The 23,487-nt window shown below is 41.5% G+C and overlaps 1 protein-coding gene across 1 annotated transcript in view; it reads left to right on the top strand.

Annotated features, from left to right (window-relative positions):
- Nucleotides 1-23,487, top strand: part of LOC103606977 (clathrin heavy chain 2-like) — a gene marked incomplete at its 5' end in the record, with an annotated part of 59,795 nt that overhangs the window by 8,470 nt on the left and 27,838 nt on the right. Inside the window, 11 exons of the mRNA XM_008591536.1 lie at nt 43-195; nt 1,051-1,173; nt 3,153-3,290; nt 6,097-6,261; nt 6,976-7,156; nt 8,529-8,692; nt 9,945-10,070; nt 10,837-10,979; nt 11,357-11,591; nt 13,526-13,648; nt 16,102-16,247. Coding sequence (XP_008589758.1) covers nt 43-195; nt 1,051-1,173; nt 3,153-3,290; nt 6,097-6,261; nt 6,976-7,156; nt 8,529-8,692; nt 9,945-10,070; nt 10,837-10,979; nt 11,357-11,591; nt 13,526-13,648; nt 16,102-16,247 — 1,697 coding nt within the window. The remainder of the gene's footprint in view (nt 1-42; nt 196-1,050; nt 1,174-3,152; nt 3,291-6,096; nt 6,262-6,975; nt 7,157-8,528; nt 8,693-9,944; nt 10,071-10,836; nt 10,980-11,356; nt 11,592-13,525; nt 13,649-16,101; nt 16,248-23,487) is intronic.

Raw genomic sequence — 23,487 nt, 5'->3', positions numbered from 1 at the left:
TCCTCTGGTCCTAACTTTGCCTTGTCCTTTCGCATGCCACAGCTGGAGTGTTCGGAAGAGCTTGGAGATTTGGTCAAAACTGCTGACCCTACCCTCGCTTTGAGTGTGTACCTTCGGGCAAATGTGCCAAGCAAAGTTATCCAGTGTTTTGCAGAAACAGGCCAATTTCAGAAAATTGTGCTGTACGCCAAAAAGGTAATGCATGTTTAACCATTGGCATCTCACAGATAACTCATTTGTGGTTGGGTGGTTGCTGATTCTGAAGTCTATAAAACACCCTTCTATATAAGTACTCTGTGAAGGAGTTGTCAGTGTTGCTGTTAGCATCTGTCCTTCATTGGTAAGGATCATATTTTATTCTCTTCAGTTTTTTATTATACTGTCTTATTCTTATAGTACTTCTATCTCCTTTCCAGTTGGGAACTTTCCTGTAATTTTATCTATCTTGTTCTTTCTCTCTCTTCCTCCTCCCACCTCAGCACCCTTCTTTATGTTAATTTGGTGTTTTGGAGGGTGTCTAGATCTTGTCCCAGTGTGCTCACTGGCAGCTGTGCTTGCACACTGGTCGGGGTAACTTCTTTGTGGTTGGGCTGTTTGTATAGTTAATTGTGCCCTCATGAATATGTGGAATCAATTCATGTAGTTGGATGTTATATTTGGCAGAGGGCTTGTATACACACATACTCTATTGCTGTTCACTTCTTTGTAAACACAAGTCCAGAACAAAGGCTGGAGAACATTTTTTTTTATCTTTTTTTTTTTTTTTCCTTTTTGTCTTTTTTCGTGACCGGCAACGGATCGCAACCCTCAGTGTCACGCCCGTACCAGACCGGGACCGGCAACGGGATCGCAACCCTTGGTGTTGCGCCCACACCTCACTCAGCCGGTGAGCGGCCGGTCTGTATGTGAGATCCGAACCCTCGGCGGGAGCGCCACCACACTCCCAAGCGGCGCACTGTAGCAGTGCGCCACCGGGCCGGCCCTGGAGAACATTTTTTTAATGTCAAGTTTTCTAGTTTAGTTTCCTGATTGGTATTCCCTTGCTTCTAGGTTGGGTGTACCCCAGACTGGATCTTTTTGCTGAGGAGTGTGATGAGGATCAGCCCAGAACAGGGTCTGCAGTTTTCACAAATGCTAGTGCAGGATGAGGAGCCATTGGCCAACATTAACCAGGTAAGCACAGGCTGTTTGGGACAACTTCTCGTGGCTTTTTATAGCCATCAAGTAGGTTCCCTTCCTTTGCTTTTCCGTTAATGTGTCTCAGTGCTTTTTTTTGTTTGTCTGCTATTAATCTTCCAGTTTTTTTTTTTTTTTTTTTTTTTTTTTTTTTTTTTTTTTCCTCCTTTTTTTTTTTTTTTGTTTGCTTTTAATCTTCCCTTTTTTTTTTTTTTTGTTTGCTTTTAATCTTCCCTTTTTTTTTTTTTTTGTTTGCTTTTAATCTTCCCTTTTTTTTTTTTTTTGTTTGCTTTTAATCTTCCCTTTTTTTTTTTTTTTGTTTGCTTTTAATCTTCCCTTTTTTTTTTTTTTTGTTTGCTTTTAATCTTCCCTTTTTTTTTTTTTTTGTTTGCTTTTAATCTTCCCTTTTTTTTTTTTTTTGTTTGCTTTTAATCTTCCCTTTTTTTTTTTTTTTGTTTGCTTTTAATCTTCCCTTTTTTTTTTTTTTTGTTTGCTTTTAATCTTCCCTTTTTTTTTTTTTTTGTTTGCTTTTAATCTTCCCTTTTTTTTTTTTTTTGTTTGCTTTTAATCTTCCCTTTTTTTTTTTTTTTATCTTTTTTGTCTTTTTCCATGTCCAGCAATGGATCGCAACCCTCAGTGTTGCTCCCGCGCCTCGCTCAGCCAGTGAGCAGGAACCGGTCTGTATGTGGGATCCGAACCCTCGGGCGGGAGCGCCGCCGCACTTCCCAAGCAGCGCACTTATCCAGTGCGCCACCGGGCCGGCCCCAATCTTCCAGTTTTTGTAAACCTAATGTACTAGGGGAGCTTGTCTTCTAGTTGTTATTATTTGAATACTTGTCTTTTGCCTTTGTTTTGAAGCGTTTTCTAGGATTCACATGTCAAGTTGTGAGGATTTTGTTCCTTTGTATGGTTTGGGTGGTAGGGTATGTGGGTGCATTTCAGGGTGGAGCCCTCCAGCTCTCACCCCATCCCCAGTTACTGCTCTACTAGCTGTTTCTGACAAACGGCCTGAACTCTCTGAGGACCATGGTGAGCGCTGGCGAGGCACCCAGACTTTCATCTTGTTAGTGTCTGACTGACCTGGATTTATGTCAGCATTGGTCTAGTTTTTTAGTACATCCTCCATAGTATTTAGATGTAAACGTATGACAAGTAACCTGCAGTAAACCTGCCTAGAAATAATAAGTGCAGTTATATTGGGTATACAGCTGGGAATTTGCAGATATTTTGGAGATAGTGAATAAGGGGTTTGAGCCATATTTACTTGGCCATCAATGGGATGGAGGTCTCCAGTTTAAATCTTGATTGCATTTCATATTTTTTAAAGTTTTTTGTAAATATAAACTTTCCTCTTATACTTTAAATATGAAAATTTATGCAATTTACTGTTTATTTATTTATGTAAATTTATTACCCAAATGAGAGTACTTCAAAAAGTCCATGGAAAAATAGAATTAAAAGATAATACTATCTTTTCATGAATTTTTTGAAGACCCCCTTGTGTTTCACCTCTTATTAAAGCTTATTAGTTCTTCAAATTAACATCTATTCAACTTTAATAATTGATATCTAAGTAGATGTTTTCATTTTCCCAGTGATGCCTGAATAATATAATGATAGTATAAAGGCTAGACTTCAAGTATTAGCTGTCTCTAGGATTTAATTAAGTATATTGTTAAGATTGCTTGTATCATTTCAGAGCATTTTGGGGTTCATATGTTATAAAAGTTACTTCCTTCAATCTACTCCAGTAAAATGCCCAGTTGGTGGATATGATATAGGTGGTATGATTTCACAAAAATTACCTATTACTAAATAATGACCATTAATTACATGAGCTTTGATGACATAAGAACATGCAAAGAAAGAAACTAAATTGTTGAATTTCTAAATGAGATTCTATTTCAGGAACTATTTCAATAGGAAGATAAAACACTATTTCCTTTGCATGAAAATGTGGTTTGGATCTGTTTCAGATTGTAGACATTTTTATGGAAAACAGTTTAATTCAGCAGTGTACTTCCTTCTTGTTGGATGCTTTGAAGAATAATCACCCAGCTGAGGGGCACCTCCAGACTCAGCTGTTGGAGATGAACCTGATTCATGCACCCCAGGCAAGTGACATTTCTAGGCTAATGCCAAGGGTTAGAGTACCTGTTGCACCTCTCTGTGGGACTTGCTGATCTGAGCACAGTGGCTTTGGGCTGGGTTGTGCTCGTGCCAGATGTTTATCTTTGTACTTCTCAGTGGACATTCTTCATAACTTTCCTACAAGGTTTTCCCAGAAGTCATGGTACAAGACTTTCATGGAAATAGTTACAGTTGGGGCATCATTTCTTCCTTTCTTCTTTTCATCATTGTGGTCAAATATACATACAAAATCTACCATTTTAACAATTTTTAAGTGTATGATTCAGTGGCATTAAGAACATTCACAGTATAGTACAATCATCACCACTATGTTATTTCCAGAATATTTTATCATCCGAAATAGGAACTATGTAACCATTAAACAATAACTCCTATTCCTCCTATCCCTAGCCCCTGGCAACCACCATTCTACTCTCTGTCTCTATGAATTTGCCTATTCTAGATACTTCATGTAAATAGAATTATATTTTGTCTAGCATTTTCACATAGTATATATTATTTTCAAGGTTCATCCATATTATAGCAGGAGTTAGAAATTTCTTCATTTTTTAGACTGAATAATACTCTATTGAACATTTTGTTTATCCATTCATCAGTTGATGGATACGGGTTGTTTCCATCTTCTGCCTATTGTGAATAATGTTGCTATGAACATGGTTGTACAAACATCTCTTTAGTTCTTTCGGGTAAATACCTAGAAGTGGACTTGCTGGATTACATGGTAATCCTGTGTTTAACTTTTTGAGGAACTGCCTTACTATATTCCGAGAGGCTGTACCATTTTATATTCCTACCAGCAATGCACTAGGGTTCCATTTTCTCCATGTCCTTGCCAACACTTATTTTCCCCCTTTAAAAAAAATAGCCATCTTGGGCTGAGCCTGTGGCGCACTTGGGAGAGTGTGGCACTGGGAGCGCAGCAGCGCTCCCGCCGCAGGTTCGGATCCTATATAGGGATGACCGGTGCGCTCACAGTGCTCACTGCCTGAGCGCGGTGCGGCCGGTTTCAAAAAGGACAAAAAAAAAAAAAAGCCATCTTAATGGGTATGTGATGGTACCTCATTGTGGTGGGGCATCATTTCTCGACCTCAAAGTTATGATAGAATCACATGTAGATGCTATTTTTGGTTAAATTTGGATATGTATACAGGAAAGGGATTTAAAGGAATTTATGTCAAACTGTTAACCAACGTTCTGTGAGTGGATAAGATTGTAGAAGTTCACTCTGTTCTTTACTTATCTGTCTTCTGATTTTTTTTTTTAATGATCATGTGTTTTATAACTAGGAAACATGTCAATTATAATGTTTTGTTAACTCAGTTTATTCAAATCAAATGGTAGCTACTGATAAGTGGGTCATATCCCACCTCTAGGAAATAAAAGTGCTATTAATTTATTGTTTGGTATACTGTTGGGCTCCCATGACTTGATGATCATATGGAACAGTTCTTAGTGAATGAGGATTGAAACAGAAACTCGGAAGACAGACCCAAAGGGGCACCCAAATCCCAAAGGGAGGCAGCCTGGATGAGCAAGCAACTGGGCAGGGTGCTAGCAAGTGCTGCGTACAGCACCCCAAAATGCTGGGTCATCTTTTCTGGATGATGTGGACTAGGTGATGTTTTCTTTCTTGGTTTATCTGTGTTTTCTGAGTTCTCCAAAATACACTGTTGCTATAATAAGGGGAAATGTTTAAAAACAAGACGTTAGTAAGGATAGATCTGAAGGAAATAAAAGACAGGGATAGCAGGTGCTTTAAGCTCTACTCTCAGGACTTGGTTTGGTTCATTTATTCCCTGTGCAACCTGGAGTGTGTGAATCCTGGAGCAGTATGGTGTTGACTGTGTCTGTGGTGACTGTGTATTTGACCAGTACTGTACTTGGTTGGTGTTCCACATCGTAGGAGGGAAGGGCAGTAGTGCACTGGGCAGCAGGGGAAGGCCCCCAAGGGTGCATCTCATCAAGACCAGCTACAGGTTAGGTACTGAGGATGGGATCATAGGGCAGCAAGGCTGCTTTGTTAGCCCATCCATTCTTAGCCCAGAGATTACTTATTTAAAGATAATGTTAAACCTCATCAGAATTCTTTCCAGGAGTGCTTACTGTTTTTTAAATGTAACCCCCAACTTCTAATACTGCCTTTAATCTAGTGAAGAAGTCTAGTAACAGATAGGATTTGTTACTTTCAGGTCTGATTCTGACTGTTATGAGTTTGAGAACTGAGCTCATTAAAGGAAGGCTTGGTAAACTTGAGCGTGCTCATTGATCTTGCTGTAGAAAACCCTCTGAGAATGTGATTGCTAAAAAGCTGCAACAACGACTTGGACTAATCCCAGTAATAGCACTTTATGGCACCTCAGCCTTTCTCACTTCTTGACTCTATAGCCAGCTCTGCAATAAGGGAGATCGGAACCTTGCGTGAAGGGCCTGAGATGACTTGAAGGATGGCCAAGGCTCTGCTCAGAACCCATAAGCACTGCTGTTGCTGCTATGGAAGCACGGATATGGGCAGGAACCACCCATAGCACTGGTTCCTGAGCTGTACTCTATCCTGGAGGGCATGGTTGAGCAGCTGCTTTGAAAGTTATTGCCACTGACAGGCTTTGTTACCGAACTCACTGTTTCGTAGGTTGCAGATGCCATCCTTGGAAATCAGATGTTTACTCATTATGATCGGGCCCACATTGCCCAGCTCTGTGAGAAGGCAGGCCTTCTGCAGCGAAGTTATTGCCACTGACAGGCTTTGTTACCGAACTCACTGTTTCGTAGGTTGCAGATGCCATTCTTGGAAATCAGATGTTTACTCATTATGATCGGGCCCACATTGCCCAGCTCTGTGAGAAGGCAGGCCTTCTGCAGCGGGCACTGGAGCACTACACCGACCTCTATGACATCAAGAGGGCTGTGGTCCACACTCACCTCCTCAATCCCGAGGTATGGCGCATCATTGGGGCACTCCCATGGTGGCTGGCACCTGTGCAGTTGTTAGCATCACATTCCCCCGAGTGTCCACCTGTCTGATTGTGGGACCATGGCATGAGCTTGTCATACTTCACTGCCAAAATCAGTTCAAATTTAGCCTGCGCACAAACTTCATCTGCTCGGCAGTGTGTCTGGGCCCTATATCATCCTTTCCAATGTCCACCTTTGATTTAGTCTAATAGCAGGAATAGAGATAATCTTTTAACATTAACAGCTCAGCAGGGCTATCTGAAGCCATTAGCAAAAGCTAAAATAGCTATTGTATTCCATTTACAGAATAGGTTTTAGTATTGGCTATGGAATGTTCTAGGATGAACACTTCGGGTCAGTGTCTTATCCCGTTTACTCCTTGTTCCCACTTTTTCCTATGATGGATAGTTGCTTTTTTAGTCCTTTTAAGTGAAAATTCTTTATATTTTTGACACTGGGTTGGGGAGGGGGTGATCCAGTTATTTCAAAGTGTTAACTCTTTTTTTTTAAGCTCCCTGTTAGCAACATTTTTAAAACTTTTCTTTTTTTTGGTGGCTGGCCAGTAAGGGGATCTGTACCCTTGACCTTGGTGTTACCAACACTGCACTCTAACCAAGTGAGCTAACCGGCCAGTCCCCAAGTGTAGCAACTCTTAAAAATATGCCTAGTTGTGGACAGATTCTTCCTTGTTTCTAGTGGCTCGTCAACTTTTTTGGCTCCTTGTCAGTGGAGGATTCTGTGGAGTGTCTGCATGCCATGCTGTCTGCTAACATCAGGCAGAACCTTCAGCTGTGTGTGCAGGTGGCCTCCAAGTACCACGAACAACTGGGTACACAGTCCCTGGTGGAGCTCTTTGAGTCCTTCAAGAGTTATGAAGGTAAACCATGCAGCCTCTGGCTGACCCCGCCATGTGACTGCACCTCCATTCTGAGGTGTAACGTCTACTTGCCTAACTTAAAATGGTCTTGCTGCAAAGCCAGGCAACATGCAGCACTCACTGCCTTACATACTCAGTCAATGGCAGAATATTACTGCTATTTCACGTGTATTGCTTAGCTTCAGTAACCTTATTGGTGTTTCCAAAGAAAGAAATCAGGTTGGTTGGCACTGGGATGGGAAGACTTGGAATCCTCCTCATATCTCTGAAGTTTCTATGCAGCACATTGGCACAGGATTCATCTAAAATCCTGTACTTATGATTCTGGGTACCAATGAGAGGGCCTGGTCCTCTCCTGAGTGAGAGCCCACAAAGGAGGGTCTGTCTCTTTGTTGTGTGTGTTACCCACTTGATTGATGAGGCTGACCTGGTTTCCTTCCTTTGTGCTTCTGTGGGCATCACACCAAAATAGCATGCTTCTGGGGGTAGGGGGAGTGGCTTTGTTGAGGACAGGCCAGTGGCTGTCTGTCTTTCCCAGTATAGAGACTGAGCATTTGTCCAGTGGGGTGTCAAGCCATGTGCCCAGTGCAGTTGGGGCATTGGAGGAGGATGGGACAAGACCCTGCCCTCAGGTAGCTGGTCTTCTCTTGAGAAGATAGCACTATAGGAAAGGCTGTAGCAGAAGATTGGGTGGAGCTGGAATGGGAAGTGGCAGCAGAGCAGCGTTGGTGGGGAACCACTGGCCTTGGGGTTGCCATTCTGCTCCTGTTGTCAGAGCCTCACTGTTAGAACTGAAGACCTCATCAGGAAAAGTGGCCTTCTCTGCTGTATCATATCCTATTGTTACTAGTATTCCCTGGCTGGCCCCTGTAATGACTAGGAACATCATCAACCCCTGTTGACTGACATCCTCTTTGCCTCACTCGGGGCTCAGTATGTAGTGGTGTCCACATCAGCTCTCTGTCAGGTCACAGACCCCCCCATTCGGCAGCTCCTGTGGGAGACCATTGCTTGTTTCCTCTGTCCCTGGCATGACTTTTTAGAGCAACAGTCACACAGCCCTCTCAGGTTATCTCAGCATGAGTTACTCTTGAAGATAACCATCTGAGGTGTCCCTGGGCCCCCCGGAAGGAATTACACCTATAACAAATCCCCAGTATTTTACACCAAAACATCCCAGGTATACTTCCCAAATTTTTGGAAATCTGACTTGCTATTTGGGGGAGATGTCAAAGCAGACAAACTTCATATGGATTATGAGTTCTGAGTGGGCTGTGGGTACCTGGAGAATAGAGCAGGGTCATCATGGGCAGCAGCTACAGAGAAGGCGGGGGATGTTATGGGGACAGAATGGAACAGTCTCTCTTCATAGGCCTCTTCTACTTCCTGGGCTCAATTGTGAACTTCAGCCAAGATCCAGACGTGCATTTGAAATACATTCAGGCAGCCTGTAAGACGGGGCAGATCAAAGAAGTAGAGAGGATATGCCGAGAGAGCAGCTGCTACAACCCGGAGCGTGTGAAGAACTTCCTGAAGGTGTGTCCAGGCATTGCCTGCTTCTGGGAGTGGCTTTCACTGATGGCAGATCAGGCAGACCATCAGTCAGGCTTCTAAGGGGCGAAAAGCTGAATTTGTCTCTCCAGTGTTCTTTTCGTCCCAAGTGGCAGATCTCTTAGAACTTTGTGGTCTAAAATTCTTAGAGGAACCCATTCATGGTTTTAAGATCCCTTGTGGAAAGAAGCTTGAGGCTGTGCTCTGAATTACTTGGCATGTGAATGGACGGAATTAGTTTATTGCCACATTATAGTTCAGCAGCATCCCAACTGTGCCCCTGTAGGTTAGGCTAGGCAAGGCTGCACTAATAAATAAACCACTCATGGCGTAAAGAATAGGAAGCCTGCTTCTTTCTCACATGACAACCCTCGTGTTCGTGGAGGTAAGTGGGGCGGCTTTCCTTCCCACCGTCCTTCAAGGACCAGGCCAATGACTCCTTTGCCTTCCCAGAAAACTGGAAGAAGGGAAGAATAAGGAGGAACCAGCATGAGTGGCTTTTGTCAGTGAGACCTGCAAGTGGCAGATGACACTTTGATTCATGTTCCCTTGGAGGAAATGAGGTCACAGGGCCACACCTAAAACTTCAGGGGACCCTGGGAAATGTAATCTAGATGCGGGTCCAGGGAAGGGGAGGTGTGATCGCGTGGCCTGCTGCCTGTCCTGCCAAAGTGCCATTGTTGTCTGGGAATGGAATGCGAGTGTGTGGAGGGCAGCTGCCTGCACCCACAGGCTGGTGTTTCCGTGCACTGTGGCTGCTTGTCTGGAAAGGCAACCCTAACGCAGACGTGCTGTCCTGAGAGCAGCTTGGTCTGTGTTGGGTTTATGCATAATGAGCTGCTTCTCTTAACCCAAAAAATGTTTGGTTTTGTACAAATTTGGGATGTTATTGCCAGATTTAGTGAAGTCTTTTTTTTCTTTTTGACAGCTAGACGGTATTGGGATCCAAACCCTTGACATTGATGTTATCAGCACCATGTTCTAACCAATTGAGCTAACCAGCTAGCCTCCCCCTCCCCCACCATTTTTTAAATCAAATGCTTTAGTAGTATTTCCTCACTTGTTTGCCAAAGCAAACACTACATCCCCAAAAGTAAATACCTTAAAATGACAGTATATCTAAAGGGAAATCCCAGTCTGAGTTTCCTATGGGTCACTGCTGCAGAGGCAGTGCTGTTCCATGGTCTGGCTCTGTGGGTCCTTACTGCCTGACTTTTCTGGGCTTTCCGACCCTCAGGAGGCCAAGCTCACAGACCAGCTTCCCCTCATCATCGTATGTGATCGGTTTGACTTTGTCCATGACCTCGTGCTATATTTATACCGCAACGACCTGCAGAAGTACATTGAGATCTACGTTCAGAAGGTACTGCTGAGACGGTCGCTTCTGGCTCCCCAGAGCTGCCCAGGACTGCCTGGCTGCCTCTGGGCTTCAGTCAGTGGTAATAACCTACACCTAAGAGGCTGCCTGACACCTAAGCATTTCAGAGACTGTGAGTTTGAAGGGTAGTATATTAGTCTACTCAGGCTGCCAAAATAGAGTATCACAGACCAGGTTTAAACAACAGAAATTTGTATTATTATATTAAATGTTAAATATATAATTAAATATTGTTATAAATATTATCAATATAATTAAATATTAAATATATAATATTATATTAGCCCGCTTAGGCTGCCAAAATAGAATATCACAGACCAGGTTGCTTAAACACAGAAATTTATTTCTCACAGTTCTGAAGGCCAGAAGACCAAGATCAGGGTGATGGCAGGATTGGTTTCTGGTGAGGGTTCTCTCCCAGGCTTGCAGACAGCCAACTCCTCACTGTGTCTTCACATGGCCTTTCTGCTGTGTGTGTGTGTGTGTGCACTCCTGGTGTCTCTTCCTCTTATAAGGACACCAGTCCTATTGGATTAGGGCCCCGCTCTCAACATTAGTGACCTCCTTAAAGGTCCTATCTCCAAATAGCGTCCCATTGGGGGTTGTGGCTTCAACATACGAATTTTGATGGGACACAGTTTAGTTCTAAACAGGAGCCCTTTCAGGTTTTGCCCACACTGTCCAAGTCTTAGGGGGCTGCTAGCAATGACCTGTGTCTGCAGCGCTGAAATCACCACCTTGACTATTCTAGGTCAACCCCAGCCGGATCCCAGCTGTGGTTGGGGGACTGCTTGATGTGGATTGTTCTGAAGAAGTAATTAAAAACTTAATCATGGTGGTGAGAGGACAGTTCTCTACTGATGAGCTGGTGGCTGAAGTAGAGAAAAGAAACAGGTATGAGATCCTTACTTGGTATCTTCTATTGCACCTGGATTCTAGTGTTTGTTGTTAAGTCTCTGACTAATTATCCTGGATATCTTCATGGTCGCCCTGTCAGCCCCAGGACTGTCTCCATGGCTGGTCTTTCACATACACATCTTATATCTAGTAGTGAGTTATTTGCTATTGGTAATGAAGACCTTGGGCAAAAGCTTTAAGGATTGAAATAAATTTGGAAACCAGGTCTGTCTTGATCCCTAGAACAACCCGTAGTTAATGGATTGAGAGGTTTTTGCTTGTTTGTTTCAAGAAGCAACCCTCAGCACAGGGATTGTCCTGGAGGTTTTTGATGGTAGCCTTGAGGCTTTGACAGTATCTTCCTTCTTTCAAAGGCTCAAGTTACTGCTTCCCTGGCTGGAGTCCCGGATTCATGAAGGCTGTGAAGAGCCTGCCACTCACAATGCACTTGCCAAAATCTACATTGACAGCAACAACAGTCCCGAGCGCTTCTTGAGGGAGAACGTCTACTATGACAGTAGTGTGGTGGGCCGGTACTGTGAGAAGCGGGACCCGCATCTGGCCTGTGTTGCCTATGAACGGGGACAGTGTGACCTGGAGCTCATCAAGGTGGGCACAGTTTGCTTAGCAGCCCATGTTGCTCTGGCCTCATGGGGCAGAGCTTCAAATATGTGCCTGTGGGGGCTGATCAGGGCTTTCTCTGTACCCAGAGATGGCAGGTCTGACACATTTTTGGGATCTGCTCATGCCCTGTTTGTATGTATTGTATCCATAGGCCTAGTTGGCCCCAAATTCAACCCATCACCCGTCTGCTTACAGCACTCCATGTGACCTGGTGATTTGAGAGCAAAATTGAACTTCTAAGCCCGACCCATGAGCTCCTCTGTGGACTACCACCTTCCTTCCACTGACCTGACCAGTGCCCCTCTTGCCACCACTCCTGGAGTGGCCTGCAGTTCCCTGGGTGCCCTTGTATTGTCTCCCCTCTTCTTAGAGGAACTCCCTACACATGTCCTCTCTGTCTCTTCCTGATCGACCCAGCTCTTACTGCCCATCCCCCCAACCTTGAAACATTCACTCAGGTCCCCTGCCTGTGTCTGTCTGGGATTTGATCTGCATGTATGTAATTGTGTATTCAGGTTAAACCATATGAACTGTCAATACTTAACCATTTGACCAGAAATCCCATGTGGTTGAACCTGATATTTGTTTAACTGTAAGCTCTTCATAGGCAGTCGTCTACTTGTCCCCAGCACCTCAGAATTTCTGACCACTTGTAACACATGTAGCAGCCATGGAAGGCATGTGTTAGGTTATAAATGTGTAGAGTTGAAGATGGAGAGCAGTTTACCAGCTTCTCATTCTACCCTAGTTTTTGGACACTGACCACAGAAGTAACAGGTTTGAGTGGACATAGCCTCTCACTTGACAGTCTCTAGGGAACTGGTTTTTGTAAAGCTGGGACTTTAGTTAGTTTGATACCAGTAAGCCATTTTTTGGCTTAATTTACCACCTTTTTATTAAAGCAAAGTTTAGTGACTTCTTCGCGATCTTAGCACTTTTCTGTGCTGTGTGGTAAAGTGTCCTTTTAGCAAGGCAAGTTTTAGATTGGAAAGAAGTGCTCATTTAAGGTCTGCTCTGTCCAAAAGAGAGCTGCAATGTGATTTCAGGGGCAGAGCACCTGTGTGGTTGACGCCACACCAGCCTGCTCTGGCCTCTGCCATGTGTACACAGGCAGCCTGTGTTGCATTCACAGGTACATGCATGTACCTGCCTTGTGCCTAGCATCTGGTACTCAACGGATATGGTTCTCACCAGGACCTAGCAGATGCTTCACACATCAGAACGTTCTAGGGCACAGCTGGTGTTTTGGAGATCTGTTAGACATTCAGAAAAGGGTCTCAAGATCAGTCAGTGAACTCCGTTTTACAGTTTTTAGCCCTCTAAATTTTGCAGTATATGTGCTATTTTATACTAGTTCTGGGCTATTCTGATAACTCTTTAGAGATGGTTTAGAGCTAGCTACATGTGAATACTTAAATTTAAATGACTGAAATTAAAATTAAAAATTTACTCAGTTGCACACCAAATCTCAAGGGCTCAGTGGCCTCCTGTGGTTAGTGGTGGCCATATCAGACAGCACAGGATATAGAGCATATCCATCATCACAGAAATATCCACTGGCTGAGCCATGGCACTTCCCTGTGAGTTGCTGTAAACTTAGAAAGCTGCATTTTGCGGTGCTTTGTCTCTCTGAGGAGTGCAGTGTTAACCCTGCAGGATGCTGCTCCTCCTATGTCAAAACACAATGTCTTGCTTGGTCTCCAGCTGTCCACCAATGTAGTATCAGGAAGAGGGAACTAACTGGGGTGTGTATTTCCAAGTAGCTTCTGTCAGTTCCTATGTCAAAACACAATGTCTTGCTTGGTCTCCAGCTGTCCACCAATGTAGTATCAGGAAAGAGGGAACTAACTGGGGTGTGTATTTCCAAGTAGCTTCTGTCAGCTGGCTGCTTGTGTTAAACACAGGTGTACTCATTTCAGGTTTGCAGTGAGAATTCTCTGTTCAAAAGCGAGGCCCGCTACTTGGTGCACAGGAAGGATCCAGAGCTCTGGGCTTATGTCCTTGAGGAGACCAACCCATCCAGGAGACAGCTGATTGACCAGGTGAGGCACACAAATGGGTGTGTATGCATGCCTGCAATTTGCCCTCTACTAATCTTGTAGCTCAAGTGACTGATTTAATTGTTATATCTAAAACATCTTACAGCTCTTATGAACCTTCTTCCCTGCAGAAGCAACTTGATTACCAAGGGTAAACTGACTTGGGGTTGTGGCTAAGGGCATAAAATTGGCCCTTGTATCTAGAGCGGGGATGTGCAGCCCCAGTAAAAAAAAAATATCTGATGGTGTGCCTGCATGCTGGATGCTAATTGCTTTTCCATCTCAGCCCTCTGTTGACAGTAGCTAAGTAGCTCTCACGGTTGTCTCAGCTGACTTATCCAGCACTTCGTTGGAGCTGGAGCATAGTGCTGGGGCCAGGGGTCATTACTAGGCACAGCCTGGCAGGTGAGAGTCTGCCTTGGCCTCTGGGCTTCCTGCAGCTCTGTGGAAGAGGCCTGCCCTCTTCGCAGATGTTAGCACGTAGTACCTCTGTTGTCCTCAGCACTGTTCCATAGGCTGCTGGGCATACCATTTAGGGGTGGACCGAGACCAGTGTGGGAACAAAACCCTGGCCCAAGAGTGGCTTCAGCTCTGAGCATGCAATCAGTTAAAGTTCGCACCTCCTTCATGCATGTTGCCAATCTGCTGGGCAGGTGCTTTGAACTCGAGAGCTGGATGTCACCTTTATCTCAACTGAACTTTACCTTCCTGTTTTCTGTTTACTGTTCTCTCAAGCTTGTGCCATTATTTTTTTAAAGTAAACTTTTATTTTGAAACACATTTAGATTACAAAAGCCCATGTTGTTTTGAATCTTTATTATACCAGCTTTGGGCCTACCTGTCTTGAGAACTTGCCTGAAGATTTAATACACTTCATCCAAATCTGATAAAAACATTGAATGACAAGGGCCAGGAACAGAATTTATTTAGATTCTACTAGGGATCTACCCCCAAGTTCACAGACATCAGATATGTCTCTAGGTATAGTCCACCCATCTGGTTCACCGTGTAGATAACCTTGTGTTGGCACTGGGGAAGGGCAGCTTTAAGACTGTATTGAACTAGAACCAGCAGGTACCTCTTGTCTTCCTGATGCTGTGTGGAGCTGCTGGTCCAGTCATTATGTCTGCTATAATTGAATATCTGTAGCCACCTCCTGGTGGGACACTAACTGCAGTGCCTCTCTAATTGGGAGCCCATAATGACAGAGGCAGACTGCTTTTCGTGTCTGGAGTAGAACCTTATGAAAAGTTTACTTAGAGGAGGCCGTGTCCTTAGGTAACCTTAGGTTGGGCATCCTGTGTTCACTCAAATAGATGGTGGAAATTTATTTTTGTCCTTTAAACAACTTCTATGTATTTATTTAAACCACTCTAAGGTTTTCAAGAATTGGCAGTTAGATGTCACTGTCAGAATGCCAGAAAACACATCTTCTTCTTTGGCTGGACTCTGTGCTGCATCACCGTACCCCTTTCCCTCAAAGATAGCTCTTTTGGTTACTTAGCTTTGCGACAGCTCCTTTTCTATAACTGCTCTGCATGCATATTGTGATTGTTATAAACTCCACAGAGGCAGAACTTTTGTATCTTAAGGTGTCATTGAGTGCACAGAGGCCACCCAAAAGGCGGAATGGGCTGACTTTGCTCCTGTTTTCCTTTAAGGCCGCTCATGATTGGGAGGTGAAAGTTCATAGCCAACAGTGTATGTCAGTTATGTAAGACCTCCTCAGAGTTGTCTGTTCTTTCTCATTAATACACTGCTGTTACAAACCTCTGAGGAACACCAGAAACTTGGCAAAAATGATAGATCCGAAAGACACTGAAGGCCCTGGTACAAAGTGCAAAGAGAACAGTGCTGGTCTTCTAACCTGCTGTTATTTGTGAAACATACTCTTTGGAAAATTGTCTTTATGCCCTCTTTGTAAGTTTCTTTTGTAGGTGAGACACCTGTAATTGAATGAGGGGCAGTAGGGCCAGTCTTTTGTTGTTTTTTCCTTCAGAGTGTGGTTCTGAGTGGCTTCCAAAGGCACACAGCTCCGTAGCTCTGGTTGCACTTGACCATGTCCACTGGCAGTGGACTGTGCCATAGTATCAGCAGTGCTGTCTGCTAGAAAGAGGCTTTAAGAAACAGATAAAAGCAAACATGCATTTCAAATACCTGTTTAGTGCACTGTGTTATGTATTGGCTTTGGAGTAAATTTAGTGTGGTCATTGGAGGAGAGATAAGAGTCTGTAGCCCTTTTGATGTAAGAGAAAAACTGTCAAATAGAGCAAAATTAGAATTCCCTGAGATTGACTCTTTTAGATGTCCTTCCCTTTCTACCCTGAGAAAACTCCCATTTTTTCTGTATCTGTTCCAGCTGTCTTCCCTTCTTGGAGAAGTCCTTCCCTCTGTTTAGCTTCAAAAATATAGTCTTGAATTGACTTTAAGTTCTTTTAAATGCTTTTTAAAACCAGGTGGTACAAACAGCATTGTCAGAAACACAGGATCCTGAAGAGGTCTCAGTCACTGTCAAAGCCTTTATGACAGCTGATCTGCCTAACGAACTGATTGAGCTGCTGGAGAAGATTGTTCTGGACAACTCTGTCTTCAGCGAGCACAGGTGAGTGTGTGCCAGGAGTAACTGCGGACTCGGTCAGACTCACACATCTGCTTGGCATTCACATTCTGTTATAATCTTGTTTACTTCACTTCTCCAGCCTCATCATTGGCTGCTCCCCCGACATGCAGCCAGTCTTCTTACTCCCTCCTGTATCTTCAGTTCAACACTTGCCTTCTCTTATTTAAACCCTACCTATCTCTCATTAGCCCAGCCTAAATTTTCCAGGAAACCTTCATTCCTCTGACTGCTCTGGCCCACACTGTTCTTTAACCATAGTTAAAGGACAGAGAAGGGGAGCTAACATTTTATGAGGGCCTAATGTGTCACAAGTGTATGTTAGATTCTTGAAATCATGGTGAACAAAGTTTGGAAAGAGGTGGCAGGAAAACAAAATCTGGGCACGTACTGGAAGATTTTCTGGAATTATAATGTGAGTGGGAGCTGTGGTAGGGAAGACTGTTAGGAGTAGAAGTAGCAGCATGAGCAGACATCTTGGAGGTAGAGCTTCAGCATGGTTTCACCTAGTATTTATTGCCACTTTAAAAGTCATTGTCGGGGCCGACCCTGTGGCGCACTGCTGCAGTGCACCGCTTGGGAGCGCGGTGGCGCTCCCGCCGAGGGTTCGGATCCCACATACAGACCGGTTCCCGCTCACTGGCTGAGCGAGATGTGGGAGCAACACCGAGGGTTGCGATCCCGTTGCCGGTCCCGGTCCGGTACGAGCGCGAAACTGAGGGTTGCGATCCGTTGCCAGACACAAAAAAAGACAAAAAGGAAAAAAAAAAAAAGTCATTGTCAAATATTCTCTGAAAGATTATTGCATATTCACATCACAAATCCTGCTATAAAGATTTATTGTTTTGTTTTGTTTTGTTTTGTTTTTATTATACATACATCTGGGGTACAATGTTGATTTTCAATAACTGTGTAGAGCGTGTGATGGTTAGATCAGTATAGTTAGCTTATTCATCATTACAATACATGATCATTCTTTGTGTCCGTTGACCAAATTCCTCATTAGCCCCCATTCTTCTCCCCCATCTCCTCCCCTTTTCCACCTCTAGTTTTTTAAAAGTTCAGTCTGTTACTGTGATTGTTGTTTCTTTCTTTCTCCCCGACTCTCTTTATTGTTCATTTGTTTGTTTATGGATTCAGCTCCCAGTTATGAGTAAGAACATGCGGTATTTCTCTTTCTGTACCTGGGTTGTTTCACTAAGGATAATTTTCTCCAGGCTCATCCATGTTGTTGCAAATGGTAGAATTTCATTCTTTTTTATGGATGAGTAGTATTCCATAGTGTGTATATATACCACAGTTTCCTTATCCAGTCATCCATCAATGGACATTTAGGTTGGTTCCATTGCCTAGTATTGTAAATAGAGCTGCAATAAACATGGGAGTGCATGTATGCCTTCAACCTGATGTTTTCCAATCCTCTGGATATATCTCCAGGAGTGGGATTGTTGGATCATATGGAAGTTTTATCTGTAGTTGTTTAAGGAACCTCCATACTGTTCTCCGTAATGGCTGCACTAATTTACAGTCCCACCAACAGTGCAGGGTTCCTCTCTCTCCACGTCCTCTCCAGCTTTTGTTATTCTCTGTCTTTTTTATAATAGCCAGTCTGATTGGGGTGAGGTGATATCTCAAAGTGGTTTTGATTTGCATTTCCTGACGATTAGTGCTGTAAATATTTAATTATAAGATTTATATTATAGGCCAGAAAGGCTTTCGGAGGCTGTGGTATTGTAGAAAGCAGTGTATGTTTTTTGTTTTTAAATTTGGAAATGCTATATGGTAGATTATGGAATATGAAATTATGTTTTAATAGAATCATAAACCGTGATTGATTATAGGATGCCAGCATTAAGGTTTCTAAGGTGGCTAGGATATTCTGTCTTGCTGTCTGTCCAACCTCCTCTGTTAGGTATTATTACTTTGTGGGTATTTCCAGACACATCAAGGTGACTCTAACTCTGCTGCCTTCTTGAACACTGTTACTTCTCTAACATGTAGGGGGACCTTCAAGTTCTTGTTCTTCTTTCTGTGGGTACTTCACTGGACATAGTTTTATGTGTAGGTGAAAATAGCTTGGATTGGCAGTATGGCAAACTAGACACCTAGAGATCTGGACAGATCCTATCATTAGAAGAACTTAAGTGTAGGATGAATTATGCAAACTATCTTTTAAAATGAATCACAAGTTCAGATCCCCATACCAGCCAGCTTCCAAAAAAATAAATAAAAATTTTAAAATGTTTTAAATGGATTGATGAGCTAGTAAGTAAATAAAGAAGTCCAACATTGAAAACTACTGGTAGTAACAAGAGCAGGAAACCAGAGAAGAATACAATCAAACTTGCCAAACCCTGTTGAACCAAGGCTGTGGTTCTCATACCCTACAGGACACAAAGACAGGAGACAAAACCCACAGGCCTACAAAGGTGTGATGTCTACTAAGAAACCCCTCCTAAATGCAAGGAAAAACTAACAATGTAACAGTATTGCCTAGGCCTCTGCTGAGAGACCAGCCAAAACAAAACAGAAAAGAGCTCTTTTGAAACTCAGTGTTAGATTGAGAGGAAAAAACTGGCCCTGACAAGCTGGTCCTCTTATCAGTTTTAGCACGAATTCTACTACTGGCATGGTGTTAAAAATCCTCAGGTTAGGACTTTAACTTTAAAGTGATCACCATCAGGTAGTGCCTTTAGATCTTTGCCAGATACAGACACAAATCCTCTTAAGAAGAACCTGTCTTCTAGGCAAGGCTTCAAAGAATTCTGACATATAACACATTCCAAGAAATAATGAGCTTGTAGTAAAAAAAAATTGACAAAATGCTTAAGGAAACAAGGCAGCACTAGTAACAGCCAGCAGTAATAGTCAAATCAGACCTGCAGAAACTACTGGTGTTGGAATTATCGGGCACAGAATATAAAATTATATGTAATGTTTTTAAATATCAAAAAAGATGAAGTAGTACCAAATAACTTTGACACACACACACACAAGTATATATATTTTGAAATAAATCCCAAAGGGGTTTAGCAGCATTATAGAATAAATGAATTGGGAGATAGATTTGAAGAAATCATAAGAATGTAGCCAATACAGACAGGTGGAAAATATGAAAGAGATTAAGAGATGTTGAGGTTGAAAGAAGAAATAAAAAAAAAATAAAGATGTAGAGGTTGAAAGGAAATCTAATCAGAGCCTCAGAGAGAACAGAGAATGAACAGTACTCTGTTTGGAAGGAAATCTGTGGCAACTTCAATAAAAGTGACAATATTCTATCTCCCATATTTAGGAAGCCCAATAGATCCCAAGGAGTATTAATTTTTTAAATCCACCCTTGTACACATTATAACAAAACTTCAGAACATCAAAAACAAATTTTGAAAGCAGCCAGAGAGAAAATAGATTACCTATAGAAGAATATGAATTAGACTGACAGCACTAGCACTTATCAACAGCTTCATTGGAAGCTAAAGAATAGTGAAGTGATACAGTGACTTCAGAGTGCTCATTAAAAGTAGTTGTCAACTTAGATTATATACTTCTAAAAATTGAGTAAAGATCAAGAGTTTGAATCCCCATACTGGCAAGCTACCAGAGAGAGAGAGAGAGAGAGAGAGAGAGAGAGAGAGAGAGAAAGGTTGAATAGAGATATTTTCATACAGATTGAATGAGGGACTTTGTGAATAACAGACCCGCACTAAGGGAAATTCTAATCGATGTGTTTAGACAGAAGGAAAGCAGTCCTATGAGGAAATGAGAAAGAATAAAGAGCAAAAAAATAGTGGCTTTATAAAACAATAGAAATATCTTATGGTATTAGGAAAAAAAGAACTAAAATTCTTACTGAGTGAAAGTTGGGAAGTAGTATTCTAGGGTTCTTTTTTTGTTCAAGAAGAAGATAAAGATAATGAGTAACATTAGTCTTTGGTAGGTTAAGTGTGTGTATTAAAATTTCAAGTGGAACCATTAACAGAGTATATAATTTCTAAACTAGTTGAGGATAAAAAATAGAATAAGAAAATTATTAACCCCAAAGAAGGCCAAGAAAAGAGAGAAGGATAACATAGAAAAGGTAGCAACAAACGGCAAGTATAGAATGAGATGATAGAAGTAAATCTAAATGTGGCACAATTACATTAAGTGTAAATGGATCATATATTTCAGTTAAAAAGATGGTGAGAATGGATAAACAAAATCACGAATGTGCTTTTTATAAAACACATCTAAAATATAAGATTTCTGAGAGGTTGAAAATAAAAGAGTGAAAAAAAGAGTCGGAAAATGCCAAACCTAAAAACATTGGTATAGTTATATTAGTATTGCACAAAATAGAATTTAAGGTAAAAAGCATTATTGAAGTAAAGAGGGCCAAGTACATAATGATGAAAGGTTTTGCCATCAGAAAGATAATTCCGAACTTGTATACACCTAATATTACAACCTCAAAATATATTAAACAAAAATTGACAACTACAAGGAGACATAGGCAAATTCATCGTATTGGGAGATTTTAATATACCTCTCCAAGTAATTGATAGAACTGTTAGGTATTTTTTGAAAAATAACAGTATATTAAATAGTATATATAGGGGCTGGCCAGTTAGCTTAGTTGGTTAAAGCATGTTGTTACTAACACCAAGGTCAAGGGTTCAGAATGCTGTACCAGCCAACTGCTGCTGAAAATTTTTTTAAAAAGAAGAAAAAAAGTATAAATAAAATGACAATGAAAATGTATTTTAAAAGTATATGAGAAAAGTAAGTATAACTGTTGACAGGTAATTCCATTATAAGCTTGCCTGAATGAATTTACATATAATGTATTCAATAAGTAGATGTGATTATTAAAAGAAAAAACAAACCAGAAGACAGATAAATAAAGAACAACGTGAACTTCTGCAGTCCTTCCCACTCAAACATGGTTAATAGCTTGATGTAATTCATGAATGATCAGAAGATCCTGTCTAAAGACATCAGTTTTACCCACATCATTCAAATTCCAGTGCAATACCGGTAACAATTCTTACTTATTTACTTATGGAACTTGACAAAGAGGTTTTAAATGTTAAAGCAAAGAGATAAAAGGCCCCAAATAGTCAAGATACAACTAAAACAAATAATAAATTACCCAAGAGGTGGGTGTGGGTGTTTGGGTGGCAAGGACTTCCTCTAATCTAGAATTACTATAAAACTATATTAAATTAAGACATGATGGTTTTGGTGAAGGAATAGAGAAATGGACCTCGTGATACAGGTTGAGCTTCCCTAATGAAAATCTGAAATCCTAAATGCTCCAAAATCCATAACTTTTTGAGCATCGACACAGCACTCAAAGGAAATGCACATTGGAGTGTTTTGGATTTTGGAATTTTGGATTAGGTGTGTTCAACCAGTATGTATTCTGCAAATATTCCAAAATCTGAAAAAATCCAAAATCCAAAATATTGTTAGTCTCAAGCATTTCAGATAAGAGATACTCCTCCTGTAGAATACAGAACCCTAAACTATACCCACATGTATGTAAAAAATTTATTTATGACAGAGCTGGCTAAAACAGGTGGAAATGATAGACTTTCCAGTAAATGATGTTGGGACAATTGGTTGTCCATTTGGGAAAAAATTAAAATTGGGTATCTGTGTCATACTATGAAAAGATTTAAGTGTAAAAGGCAAAACTATAGTATTTTTAGAGTTTATATTTAGAAGAATTTCTCTGTGACCTAATGAATTCTTAAGCCAGTCACAGAAAACATAAACCTTTAGTGAAAAACGAATGACTGTTTTAAACATAAGAACTTTAAAAATAAATAAATAAACTTAAGAATTTTATCATAAAGAAGATGAAAAAAAGGGGAGCTACAAATGGGAAGAAGAAATTTGCAGCATGACATAACCAACAAAAGACTAAATAAGGAGAAGTTGTAATGAAAGAAAAACACAAGCAACCCAATGAAAAATCAAGCAGAGCACTTAAACAGGCCTTTGGTGAGAGGAAAGACAGCTTATGAACCCAAGGCAAGGATTCAGCCTCATTAGCCATTGAGGAAGCAGAGTGAAGCCACCCTTTACTCCTGCCAGAACAGCAGGAATCCAGCTCTCCTAATCAGCGCTGATGAGGTTGTCGAGCAACTGGGCCCCTTATGTGCCCCCGCTGGGAACACTTAATACACATGGAAAACAGTTTGGTGCTAGAAGATGTTTGTACCCAGGAATTTCCTCACTTGATGATAAACCCTAAAGGAACTTGGCTTATGTGTATAAGGAGATGTGTGCGAGAATACTCAAAGCAGCACTTGCTTGGTTTCTAATAGCAAAAATCTTAGAGCAATCCATATAACCAATAGATTGTGGTGGAGTCATACAGTGGAATACATACCAGATAGCAGTGGGAATGAATACTAATTTTAGGATGTATCTTTAAATTTGTTTTTCATTTTCTTTTCTTTTCTTTCCTTTTTAAGATCACCATACAGTAAAATTGACCTTTTGTGGGGGGATGGCAGGGTGGGTACAGTACTAAGAATTTTAATACATGTGTAGACTCATATACTCGTATAACCACCACAATCAAGATACAGAGCAGTTCTATCACCCTATGAAACTCCTTTGTGCTAGCAACTCTGTATAGTTACACCTCCCCCCAATCCCTGGCAACCACCCTCTAGTTTTGCCTTTTCGAGAATACCATATAAATGGAATCACATAGTATGTAATCTTTTAAGACTGGCTTCTTTCACTCAGCATAATGCTTTTGAGTTTCATCCAAGTTGTTGTGGGTATCAGTATTTCATTCTTTTTTATTGCTGAATATTTGTATGAATGTACCACAGTTTGTTTATTCATTCACCCATTGAAGTATATTATAGTTGTTTTTAGTTTGGGGTGATTATGAATATAGCTGCTATTTGTGTCTGGATTTTTGTGTCCAGATTTTTGTTTGAACATACCCAGAAATGTCTGGATTTTTGTTTGAACATACCCAGAAATCCCTAGGTCACATGGATGTATGTTTAACTGTTTAAGAAACTGCCAAACTATTGTTTTCCAGAATGTCCGTATTATTTTGCATTCCCACCAGCAATATGTGAGAGTTCCAGTTGTTCCTCAGCAGCAGCAGCACTGGTATTATCAGTTTTTTTATTTTAGCCATTCTAAAAAGTGTATAGTAGTATGTCATAGTTTTAATTTGCATTTCCCTAATGGATAATGATGTTGAACAACTTTT

The sequence above is a fragment of the Galeopterus variegatus genome, unplaced genomic scaffold, assembly GCF_000696425.1.
Source record: "Galeopterus variegatus unplaced genomic scaffold, G_variegatus-3.0.2 Scaffold7006, whole genome shotgun sequence".
In the NCBI taxonomy this organism is placed as follows: domain Eukaryota; kingdom Metazoa; phylum Chordata; class Mammalia; order Dermoptera; family Cynocephalidae; genus Galeopterus; species Galeopterus variegatus.
The sequence above is the reverse complement of the archived record's forward strand: the minus strand, read 5'-3'. Positions and strand labels throughout refer to the sequence as shown.